The sequence below is a fragment of the Nematolebias whitei genome, chromosome 17 (assembly GCF_014905685.2).
Source record: "Nematolebias whitei isolate Nwh7 chromosome 17, NemWhi1, whole genome shotgun sequence".
Lineage (NCBI taxonomy): Eukaryota > Metazoa > Chordata > Actinopteri > Cyprinodontiformes > Rivulidae > Nematolebias > Nematolebias whitei.
Window position 1 is genome coordinate 40,092,155 of NC_056514.1, and position 10,741 is coordinate 40,102,895.

Consider the following 10,741-nt stretch of genomic DNA (forward strand, 5'->3'; position numbering starts at 1 on the left):
GTGTGTGTGTGTGTGTGTGTGTGTGTGTGTGTGTGTGTGTGTGTGAGGAGTGTCTCCTCTGATCACATCTCAGGAGGCTTCAGGAGAGAAAACACGACTCACCGGAGTCCTGACGTCGAGCAGCTGATGTTACCATGGATGGAGGGCAAACACCTCGCTCTGTGGGGACGCGCACACACACACGCACACACACGCACACACACACACACACACACACACACACGCACGCACACACACACGCGCACACGCACGCACACATACACACCCAGTCTTGATGTGGTCGGCCTCATTAAACCAGAGGAGAACCACATCAGAGGAGGTTTGTGTGTCCACACCGTCCTGAGCTCAGGACCAGTTTCTGTTCCAGAACTTTCCCAGAAGTCCAGAACCAGAACAGGTGGGAAGAACTTGGATCAGCTTCATGAACCTGAAGCAGAACCATCTGGGCTCAAGTTTCTGGTCTGAAAAGCACAACTCCTGACTACACGTCCAACTTTTTACATCCTGTAATGTTTTAAAATAAATGTATTGAGTTTCTGTTTGTTTAAAATCATTTTTATATTCTTCTCTTTGTTGGGAGTTTTGTTTATTGTCTTGACTTTAAAATTTGTTTCATTATTTCAGGGTTTGTTTGTTTGGAGTCTCTTTGTGTTTGTGAATTCCTCAGGGATCCCTACTCGTGTCTTTGTAGTTTGTTGTTTCTGTGATGTGAAAATTTGACCGTGTGTCTTTCTTGTGGTGTCTCTGGTCACCTTTTGTGTGTTACGGATCATGTTAGTCACTTTGTGATTTATTTGTCCTCTCAAAAGCAAACTTTAAACAACATACATGAAATAAATCAGTAGATTAGACACAGGAGAATGAGTAATAAGAGTTTGCAGAGCAGATAAACATGAAACAGTGAAGAATACGTGAAATCTTTATAGTGTTTGTTTTCATGGTCTTTTGTGTCTTTTTCAAATGTTTTTTTATTGTTTCATGTAAAATTTTAAATTATCTATGTTTAAAAAATTAAATATTATTTGAGGGACTCTTTATCTGTAATGTGGAAGTGTTGGCGATCTTTTTTGCTTGTTTTGTTTTACTTGAGTCCTTTGCTGCATCTTCAGCTCATTTTAGGAAGGTTTGTTGTTGACTTCTCTTTGTTTGTGTTGTTTTGTAGTTTTTGTTTTTCCTCTTTAAGTATCATGAACTGTTGCAGAACCACCCCGCACTTTTTCACAACGATATTCAACTTGTTTCTTTGTTTGGATATAAAATAATTTTAAGGTCAATAAGGAGTCTCTGATGCTGAAGTCAGTCTTTCTGTGGAGGATCTGTGTAATCTGCAAACTTCAGCTGGATCAGAGTCACATCACAAACTCACAGACTTTATTTTCTGGATTTATCTGGAAAACATTTTTGTTTATGTTTATTGAAATTAATCTAAAGGAAATAATCGAGTCAACAAAGAACATTGTGCGTCTGAAGAGAGAACCAGCTGTTTCTGATCAAAGTGTTCAACTGTGCAGCTCAAAAGAAATGATTGAACTCCATCATGTGGCCTTGATTATATGCTGCAGGATGTTGGAACAACTATTAGATTCACCTATTAAATGATGCAAACAAATAATAAAAAAATAAACTCAAGCTAAAACTATTCAAAAACTCATATTCTCATATTTAAGGTGTACATTATTCCCATTGTTACTTATCTTTTTCATTAGAATATTGCCAATGTAGTTAATTTTGCTCCTCATAATTGCCTAGTCGTACATTCTTCGTTTTAGGGAAATTAGCCTCATAATTAAATAATTAGGGATAAGCCTTGATGTACAGAACACGATTTAAGTATAAAAAATATGTGTGCAACACTGACCTCTTGTGGCCATAATGTGAAACTGCAGCTTCATTTAGTCCCGCCCACAGATTTTTCTGCGTCTTTCATTGGTTGAAAGGCATTACGTCATTGTCGGCTTGTTTTTCTCTCGACCAATCAACGTTTTGATTTACTGCTACGCTTAAAGGTCAAAGTTGAAGCTCCGAACTGACGCCGCTAAGATTTAAGGCAACTAAACCGATGGATATAACAGCCTGAAAGTGGGAGAAACTTAAAAAAATATTTTATCAAAATGACTTAAATCTCACCGACACAACGCGGAGCGTTCTGCCCGTCGGAAGATGTCTTGTGTGTGGGTTAAATCCGCCACTTGGCCGGTGTTTCTACACAAGGTTGGTTGCTAAGCTAACATTTTCAGTGACGTTTACAGAAAATATAAAGTTTTATTTATTTATTTATGGAGCTAAAGATGTACGATGTGTCTTATCGTTGAGATTAATGTTACAAAACACATTTTTTAAATATATTTTAATGAAGACTGAATAATTTTTAAAACTTTTAGTATCTTTTCAATTAGCAGAATAAATTAATTTTAAACCAAATAAACTGGAAAGCATTTTATTTAAATTTGTACTGACTAAACACTTATTAATGCATCACAGACACGTGTCTAAAACTCCAACATGTGCCTTAAAGTGATTTTAAATGTAACTGTTTTTGTTTTATTCTGTTTTTTAATGATAAAAGAACAAAATGAAGCCTTCCTTCTGTTGCTCTCGGTGACGTCATCATGTTCTTGTTTCTGTGCGAGTTTTCATCTGCACATCTTTGGGTTTGCAGGAGTTCCAGATGTTTACACAACTGTCTAACATTACAGACTCATAAAACTGGCTGGACACTCAGAATGTTCCACCTTAAAGGACTTTTAAATCTGTTGCGTAATAAAAAGTTGTCTGTAGAGTTGTTCCACCTGAGGTTAAGATGTTCAGTCCTGCTTTAGAGCCTGGTGGATATCTGAAGCATTTAACAAATGTTGCTTTTGAAAACAACAAAGTCCATGCTCAATAATCTGAATACGAATAAGACGAAATGTTTCAACAAAAAGAAACTGTCCAGAGGACCTGACTTAACTTTGTTGTTTTTCCCACCTGATTACTGAGCGTGAACTTTGATGGATCAGTATAAATTGTGCAGTGAGCATGTTTCAAACTGCTGGTTGACTAAAACCAACTCTGTTTTCTTCCATTGTTCATGTTGAATTTAATATTTGTGCCGTTGTTCTCTCGGCTCCTCGTCACTTCTCTCTCAGCAGTTCTGGAGACGTCTTCACCGTGGGAACGTTTGCTCTACGTCTGCCAGACCAGAGTCTGCTCCTCCTGCACCTGTGGACTCTGCGTCAGGACAGGACCCCAGTTCCTCCTCACAGTCCCCAGACCCTGGACCCCCGCCCGCCCCCACCTACTGTTGCATGAGCGGCTGCCACAACTGCGTTTGGATCAAACACGCGGAGCAGCTGCTGGCGTATTATCAGGACGGAGGCGACCGAGCGCTCGCTGCCATCGAGAAGAGCGGTCTGGATGAGAACCTGAAAGCTTATCTAAAGATGGAGCTCAAGCTCCTGAAAAAGACGTGACGTTTCCCTCTCGGAGTTTGTGGCCGAGCACTTCATCTAGACCCTGTTCACCGGCTGAGCTGCAACGTTTTCACTCCTCCGTGCGTTGAGAGAGTTCCTAAAACTGGACACGAGCTCCTTTAAAGTTCTTGCTGCTTTTATTTATGTCAAGTCTTTGCTGCTCAGTTTGTCACAAACACATTCGACCAGAGAAGTCCGACGAGTTTAAAGCGAGTTCAGTTTCCACAGTTGGCTCGTTTGAAAATATAAAAACAGCCTTTAAATATAAAAACAGCCTTTAAATATAAAAACAGCCTTTGACATGTCAGAAATGCAGATAGTCTTCCTCACTCTTCATCACTGAACAAAACCTCTTCATTGTTTTTGGTGTGACATTTTGAAACTGAAGCGTTTTAAATGAGTTTGATCAGCTGCTTTGTTGCGTTTGTGAGTGTATTTATTAAATATCTTTAAATTTACTTTTAAATATTGTTGTTTGAGGCAGCACGGTGGCGCAACTGGTAGAGCTGCTGCCTCTCAGCTAGCAGGTCCCTGGTTCAAACCCCGGTCCGGGGACCTTTCTGGGTGGAGTTTGCATGTTCTCTCCGTGCATGCGTGGGTTTTCTCCGGGTACTCCGGTTTCCTCCCACAGACCAAAAACATGCATGTTAGGCTGATTGGTAACTCTAAATTGCCCCTAGGTGTGAGTGAGAGAGTGAATGGTTGTTTGTCTCGTTTGTCTCTATGTGGCCCTGTGATGGACTTGCGACCCGTCCAGGGTGTACCCCGCCCCTCGCACAGTGATTGCTGGACATGGGCACCAGCGACCCCCGTGACCCAAAATGGAATAAACGGGTAAAGAAAATGGATGGATGGATGGATATTGTTGTTTGAATTTATTATATTTGAAGTAGAGGACTTTGTGTTTCCATTGTGGATTTTATTTTACATGCAGAGAAAACCGAGCCAAGGCATTTTCACAACCCTGCAGCCTCCATGTTTAAATAATCCTCCTTCAGTTTATAAATCTCAAATTAAATGTGACCTCGCGCGTTATGTTTAAAATAATGAAGTGCGAGTTGTTCAAACAGGAGCGCGCTGCGGCCACCAGAGGGCGCCATGTGAACAAAACAATGATTTATTTAAACGTTTACATTTGAGTAAGTTCATCTCACGCACCTGAGCTTCACATTTCTTACTGAGAACACCTTTTAGATGCAGTCATTTAAACGTCTTGTGCTTTGGTGAAAGATGAGAGCAACAGAGTGGTGCAACTTCTGCAGTATTGTGGACACTGTGCCGGTCTGTTGTGGTGAAGAGGGAGCTGAGCTGCAAGAATACACACTCTGTTTATCAGTCTATGTTCCTACTCTCACTTGTGGTCAGGAACTGGGTGGTGACTGAATAAACCAGATCCAGGATCCAGGAGGACTAAACTGAGGGTAGCTGGACTCACTTAGAGATCAGGTGAGAGGTTCAGTTCTCCAGGAGAGACTCGGAGAAGAACAGCTGATCCTCCATGTCCAGAGGAGCCAGCTCAGGTGGTTCAGACATCTGGTAAGGATGGACTCTGGACACCTAGGGAGGTGTTCAACTGGGAGGAGACCCAAGACATGCTGGAGAGACTGGGTCTCAGCTGGTCTGGGAACACCTTGGAGTCCTCGAAGATGTCTGGACCTCCATGATCAAGCTGCTGCACCGAGACCTGAACCAGAACCACAGGATGGATGGATTATTCAGAAGCGCTGCACAAAGCGTCATCGATGTTCTGGTGTTCATCGGATTAGGATGACTGACCGAGGCTCGTGGGTCCTGTCCGTCAGTCGTGACTGCAGCCCGGTCCAGGTCCTGACGTGACCCTGATCCTCTGAGTCAGCGTTAGTCTGGTTAGAGTCCTGCTCGGTCCTGCAGTCCAGAGCTGCAGCCGGGATGCTGTGATGTGCAGCAGATTAGAAATGATCATAAACGGTGTGAACTCTCTGACGCCACGAGATAAACTCCACAGATTACCGTTGATGCTGAGGCTCCGTGTGGCGTCATGGCAACGTGACACTGACCCGACACAAGTCTGCAAACTTCACTCCGCAAAGAGCGTCATGGGCGTGAATCAGTTTTAATCTTTTATTTATCAGACCATTTTCATTTGCTTAGCATTTTTTAAATTACAGCATAGAAATAGATTTTGATTTTATACAAGGATTAAAGTTACCGTACGGTTCTAGATGCAGGAATCTTTGACTGTTTTGATGCTCAAAGTCACAGATGGAGATTAAAATGTGAGAAAAACTAAATGTTATAAGTATTTAAAAAAGAAAAACTAACAGGAGTAAAGAGTACTCTGAGTCTCTCCTGATGACTAATAAGAGTCCAGCTCCTGCAGAGGAAACTCATCTCAACCTCCTGGATCCACGATCTCATTCTTTCAGTCTCTACCAGAGTTCATGACCAGAGGTGAGGGGAGGAACGTAGACCGACCAGTAAACAGAGAGCCTTGTCTTACAGCTCTCTCTTCACCACAACGGACCAGCACAGAGTCCACAATACTGCAGACGCTGCACCAATCCATCTGTCAATCTCACGCTCCATTCTTCTCACTCGAGAACAAAACCCTGAGATGCTTGAACTCCTCCGCTTGAGGCAGAACCTCACCCTCGACCTGAAGAGAACAGTCTACCCTCTGACTGAGGACCACGGCCTCAGATCTGGAGGTGCTGGTTCTCATCCCAGCTGAGGTTGTCATTCATTTGTATAGGGACCGAACAGCCTGTAACAATGGCCCCCAATGCCACAGAGCACCCCCCCCACAGTGTTCCCCGAGGAACACGGTCCAATGTCTTCTCCAAGTCCACCAAACACATGTAGACTGGATGGGCAAACTCCCATGACCCCTCGAGGACCCTAGTGAGGGTAAAGAGTTCCTCCTGGATCTGAGGTTCAAACAATGGGACTCACTTCTCCAGTACCCCTGAACAGACCTTACAGGGAGGAGGAGCGGGATTCCCTTATAAGTGGAGCACACCCTCCGGTCCCCGTTTCTGAAGAGTGGAACCACCACCCCAGTCTGTCCAGTGGCACTGCCCCCGATGTCCACACGATGTTGCAAAGATGTGTCAACCAAGAGAGCCCCGCACCATCCAGAGCCTGAAGGACATCGGGTGAATCTCATCCACCCCCGGAGCTTTTCAACGACCTCGACGACCTCAGCCACGGTCATGGACAGACCCCGAAGTCCCGACTCAGTTGGGATGAAGTTAAAACCCTCCCAGAGGTGGGGTTACATTTGAACTTAACTGAAGCAACTTTAAATAATAACACTTATTGTCTGATAAACTTTGCAGCCTGTTTAAACAAGAAAAAGTAAAATTCAGAAAACACAAAAACAAAAAAAATAATCTGTTCCTCACCAGTCAGATTAATCCAGATTACTGATCAGTCCCTTTAGATGAGAGATGTTTGTTAATGTGGCTGAAAGGCTTTGACTTGGTTTTTATGGTTTTACCAACAAGTCCAGCTGCTTCATTTAAATATTCAAAACGTTAAAACTGACTAAAGAAAGTAAAACCTCTGAACCGTTTAAACGGCTCGGCCCGTTAGCTGCAGGTCAGAACTTTATTTCATGCATCAGGACTTTTTGCAGCAGAGATTCACTTTAAGATAAAAAAAAAAAACATGCAGCGATTAAACATTAGATTTTGATCAAACAAACACAACAACAGATGCTAAAGATAAAAACACCAAACGTTGAGTTTCCACTCGGTCACTAATTTCACTGTAAATCAAAATGGCAGAAATATTAAGAAATAATCCTCTAATTTATTATCAGACTGCAAACATCCGATAATTTGTGATCTCTTTACTTGGATTATAAGTTTCTCGCACACAGAAAAAGCTGACGGAGCAGATGGAAGAGGAGCTGAAGGAAAGTTCCTGCAGTTTCTGTAATCTGTGAGAATCTGGCCTAATCTGGCTTTTATCATCCTGCCTCCCACAAACTTCATCATCTTTATGGTGTTGAGAGGAAAAATATCCGTTTGGTCCAATTTACAACGTTCAAAACTCAAAGAACTGACGCGGCGTCGCTGTTTTCAACAAAGACCTCACACCGTCGGACATGGCTCAGAGGACTCTCAGCTACTACCACGTCACACGAGCTCACTGCCTGAAGAAAAGACCGAGTTAAAGGGTCAGATTACCAGTGGCGGCCATCTTGAATGGACCCTAAGGTACCGTCCAGGTCCAGTCCAGTCCTGGTGTCGAGACAAAACTGAATTTAGGGCCCAAATAAATCCACTCATTCAAACTGATGCAGCTAAGAAAACAACTTCCTGCTCCAAGATTCATCTCAGGTCCTCCAACACGACCATCCAGGGAACACGCTCCGCTCACGAGTCCTGGACTCCCAGAACCGTGACGGGTCAGTGACCCAGCAGAGGACGTTCCAGCCGACAGATCTACTTCTGTCTACTTCCTGCAGGCGGGAGTTTCAAACCACAGAAACCTCTCCTCTTCTGGTAACAAAGTCCATGCTCAATAATCCAGGTGTATAATCCAACAATTTTCAGTCAGGTCATCTGGACAGTTTCCTTTTTTGTGCTGAAATGTTTCACCTTCCATCCAGAAGGCTTCATCAGTCAACGAAACACAAAACTGATTCTTCCCCAACAGCTTACTCCAAAGTGGAACAAACCAGTTACGTTGGTGCTAAGATGGTCTCTTCGTCACGCCCCCTCCTCCGGTGCCGGCCCTCTTCCTCGTCGACAGTCGTGTCAAACTGGTTCAAAACCAACAAAGTCCATGCTCAATAATCCAGGTATATAATCCAACAATTTTCAGTCAGGTCATCTCTTTTCTGGTAGTTTTTTTGGGCAGCACGATGGATCAGTGGTTAGCACTGTTGCCTCACAGCAAGAAGGCTCTGGGCTTGATCCCCACTTTGGACCTGGGCTCTTTCTGTGTGGAGTTTGGTTTCCCCTCACAGTCCAAAACGTGCTTGTTAGGCTGCCTGCAGGCCCGGAGGACCTGGGACATACTGAGACTCTGAAAGTTTTATTCTAAAGTTTTAATTTCCTGGAACCTTCAAGTCGATTAAAGTTTGAAAAACAGACGAGTCGGTCACTGAAAGCAGCAACAAGACGTGAAGTAAAAACCTCAACGGTCCTTCAGGTTTGGACCCGAACACGTGACCGTTTGGGACGAGATGGGAGGCGGCACAGTTCGTAATCCTGAACCTGGTTTATAAAAGCGGCCCCGAGTCTGGAGCGGTGAGCCGGGCTCAGGAGTCCACCTGTTAGACAGAGCGGTTCTGTTCATCGGGCTGATCTTCATCCAGTCAGCAGGTGAGTAACATCATCATCATCAGGAGGAGGTTAAAACTTCAGCAGATTTTATTATTTTACCTGCAGAAAGTCTCAAATAAGTTCATATAGACGGTTCATGTTCTTGACTCAGCTGTGATAAATACTTGATTTGTTTTCCTCCCTCAGACTCTTAAAACAGTTTGATCAGGACAGAAACTCGTCATTTTCTCTATAAACATAGAACATCTATTTAAAAAGTTTATTCTGGCTTTGAGTTAAGAAAAACTCAAAATAAAACTTCTTGTTCAATCTGCTGCTTGCTTCACTGAATTATTTAATATATGTATATTTTATATATCTTAGTCCAACATTAGTCCTCAGTGACATTAGCTAATCAAATGTTTTGGTTTCATCTTGTTTTTAATTCATTTATTCCATTTATTTCTGTGAAGTGTTTGTAAAACAGCGCGCAGGCCGAGTGTTGTCTGTAAAAAGCTCACAGATCCTAAATTCAGAATATTTTAAGATATTTTGTGGATGCACAGAGTGAAATACGTTGTTGCCTCGTCTAATCCAAAGCTCGTTGACAGATTAGGAGTTCTGAGCAGGTCCTGTTTTGTTGTCGGACCAAACATCCGTTCAGGACGGTCTCTGTCTCCGGGACAAACCGAGCCCTTTGTTTGGACGCTCAGCACTTCTGCCGTGTCGTCTTTTCTTTAACGAGATTACACGAGAGGGTGAGAGCTTATTAACTCAAGCTGGGGATTATGGGAAACTGGGACATGTTTGCTGACCCTGCTGGGTCAGGTGCGTGAGAGGATTACAGGAGATGATGTCACACAGAGGTGACCGGAGCTGCAGGTCAGATTTACAAACCTGGAAAGTAAAACTTTATTATATTTCTTTCCAAACTGCAGGTTTGAGGGCGGCGTTTCTAACCCGGCGCTCTGCACACGCGTCTTTTATAGCAGCTCAGAATGAATCTCGAACCTCCCAAACCTGAGATCAAGTCGGCCACGCGTGTGACCGGCGGCCCTGCGACCCCACGCAAGGGCCCGCCAAAGTTCAAGCAGAGGCAGACCCGGCAGTTCAAGAGCAAACCTCCGAAGAAAGGAGTGCAGGGGTAGGTCTCAATTAAACCGCTGGTTTTCAAAATAAAAGCAGGTTTTAGGTTCTTAATCTTTGTTTCTGTTTGCAGCTTTGGTGATGATATCCCCGGCATGGAGGGCTTGGGCACAGGTGAGTTTACGTCTGGGTGTAAAATATCAGTTTTTGGGACAATCCAAGACCAGGACAGGTTCACATTTCTGTCCTCCTCTGCAGATATCACCGTCATCTGCCCATGGGAGGCCTTTAACCACCTGGAGCTGCATGAGCTGGCCCAGTACGGCATCATCTGAGCCTTCCCATGGCTCCAAGAGACCCTGTGAGGATTCCAGGCCGTGCACTTCAAAACACCTGCCTCAGGCTCCGCCCCTGATCAAAACACCTGCCTCTGGCTCCACCCCTGATCAAAACACCTGCCTATGGCTCCGCCCATGATCAAAACACCTGCATCAGGCTCTGCCCCTGATCAAAACACCTGCCTCGGGCTCCACCCCTGATCAAAATACCTGCATCAGGCTCCACCCCTGATCAAAACACCTGCATCAGGCTCTGCCCCTGATCAAAACACCTGCCTCTGGCTCCGCCCCTGATCAAAAACCTGCATCAGGCTCTGCCCCTGATCAAAACACCTGCCTCGGGCTCTGCCCCTGATCAAAACACCTGCCTCGGGCCCACCCCTGATCAAAACACCTGCCTCAGGCTCCGCCCCTGATCAAAACACCTGCCTCAGGCTCCGCCCCGATCAAAACACCTGCCTCAGGCTCCGACCCTGATCAAAACACCTGTCTCGGGCTCTGCCCCTGATCAAAATACCTGCCTCGGGCTCCGCCCCTGATCAAAACACATGCCTCAGGCTCCACCCCTGATCAAAACACCTGCCTCTGGCTCTGACCCTGATCAAAACAC

The 10,741-nt window shown here is 44.4% G+C and overlaps 3 protein-coding genes across 3 annotated transcripts in view; 2 read left to right on the top strand and 1 right to left on the bottom strand.

Moving 5' to 3' along the window:
- The window catches only part of map2k6 (mitogen-activated protein kinase kinase 6), a gene marked incomplete at its 5' end in the record, with an annotated part of 174,601 nt that overhangs the window by 92,503 nt on the left and 71,357 nt on the right, over window positions 1-10,741 (bottom strand).
- oxld1 (oxidoreductase-like domain containing 1) lies at window positions 2,009-3,764 on the top strand. The gene is made up of 2 exons (XM_037691691.1): window positions 2,009-2,211; window positions 3,129-3,764. The coding sequence occupies exons 1-2, from the start codon at window positions 2,161-2,163 to the stop codon at window positions 3,450-3,452; spliced, it is 375 nt and encodes a 124-aa protein (XP_037547619.1). The 5' UTR covers window positions 2,009-2,160; the 3' UTR covers window positions 3,453-3,764.
- pde6gb (phosphodiesterase 6G, cGMP-specific, rod, gamma, paralog b) lies at window positions 8,685-10,728 on the top strand. The gene is made up of 4 exons (XM_037691692.1): window positions 8,685-8,767; window positions 9,646-9,851; window positions 9,927-9,967; window positions 10,052-10,728. Exons 2-4 carry the CDS (start codon window positions 9,706-9,708, stop codon window positions 10,126-10,128), a joined length of 264 nt encoding a protein of 87 aa, XP_037547620.1. The 5' UTR covers window positions 8,685-8,767; window positions 9,646-9,705; the 3' UTR covers window positions 10,129-10,728.

What these genes read in the sequence shown, in the direction of transcription:
- oxld1 (XM_037691691.1), top strand. Translation starts at nt 2,161, where the DNA reads ATGTCTTGTGTGTGGGTTAAATCCGCCACTTGGCCGGTGTTTCTACAC. An exon ending in GGCCGGTGTTTCTACACAAG is followed by an intron (nt 2,212 to 3,128) that starts GTTGGTTGCTAA and finishes CTTCTCTCTCAG; the next exon opens with CAGTTCTGGAGACGTCTTCA.
- pde6gb (XM_037691692.1), top strand. Translation starts at nt 9,706, where the DNA reads ATGAATCTCGAACCTCCCAAACCTGAGATCAAGTCGGCCACGCGTGTG. An exon ending in CCGAAGAAAGGAGTGCAGGG is followed by an intron (nt 9,852 to 9,926) that starts GTAGGTCTCAAT and finishes TTCTGTTTGCAG; the next exon opens with CTTTGGTGATGATATCCCCG. An exon ending in CATGGAGGGCTTGGGCACAG is followed by an intron (nt 9,968 to 10,051) that starts GTGAGTTTACGT and finishes CCTCCTCTGCAG; the next exon opens with ATATCACCGTCATCTGCCCA.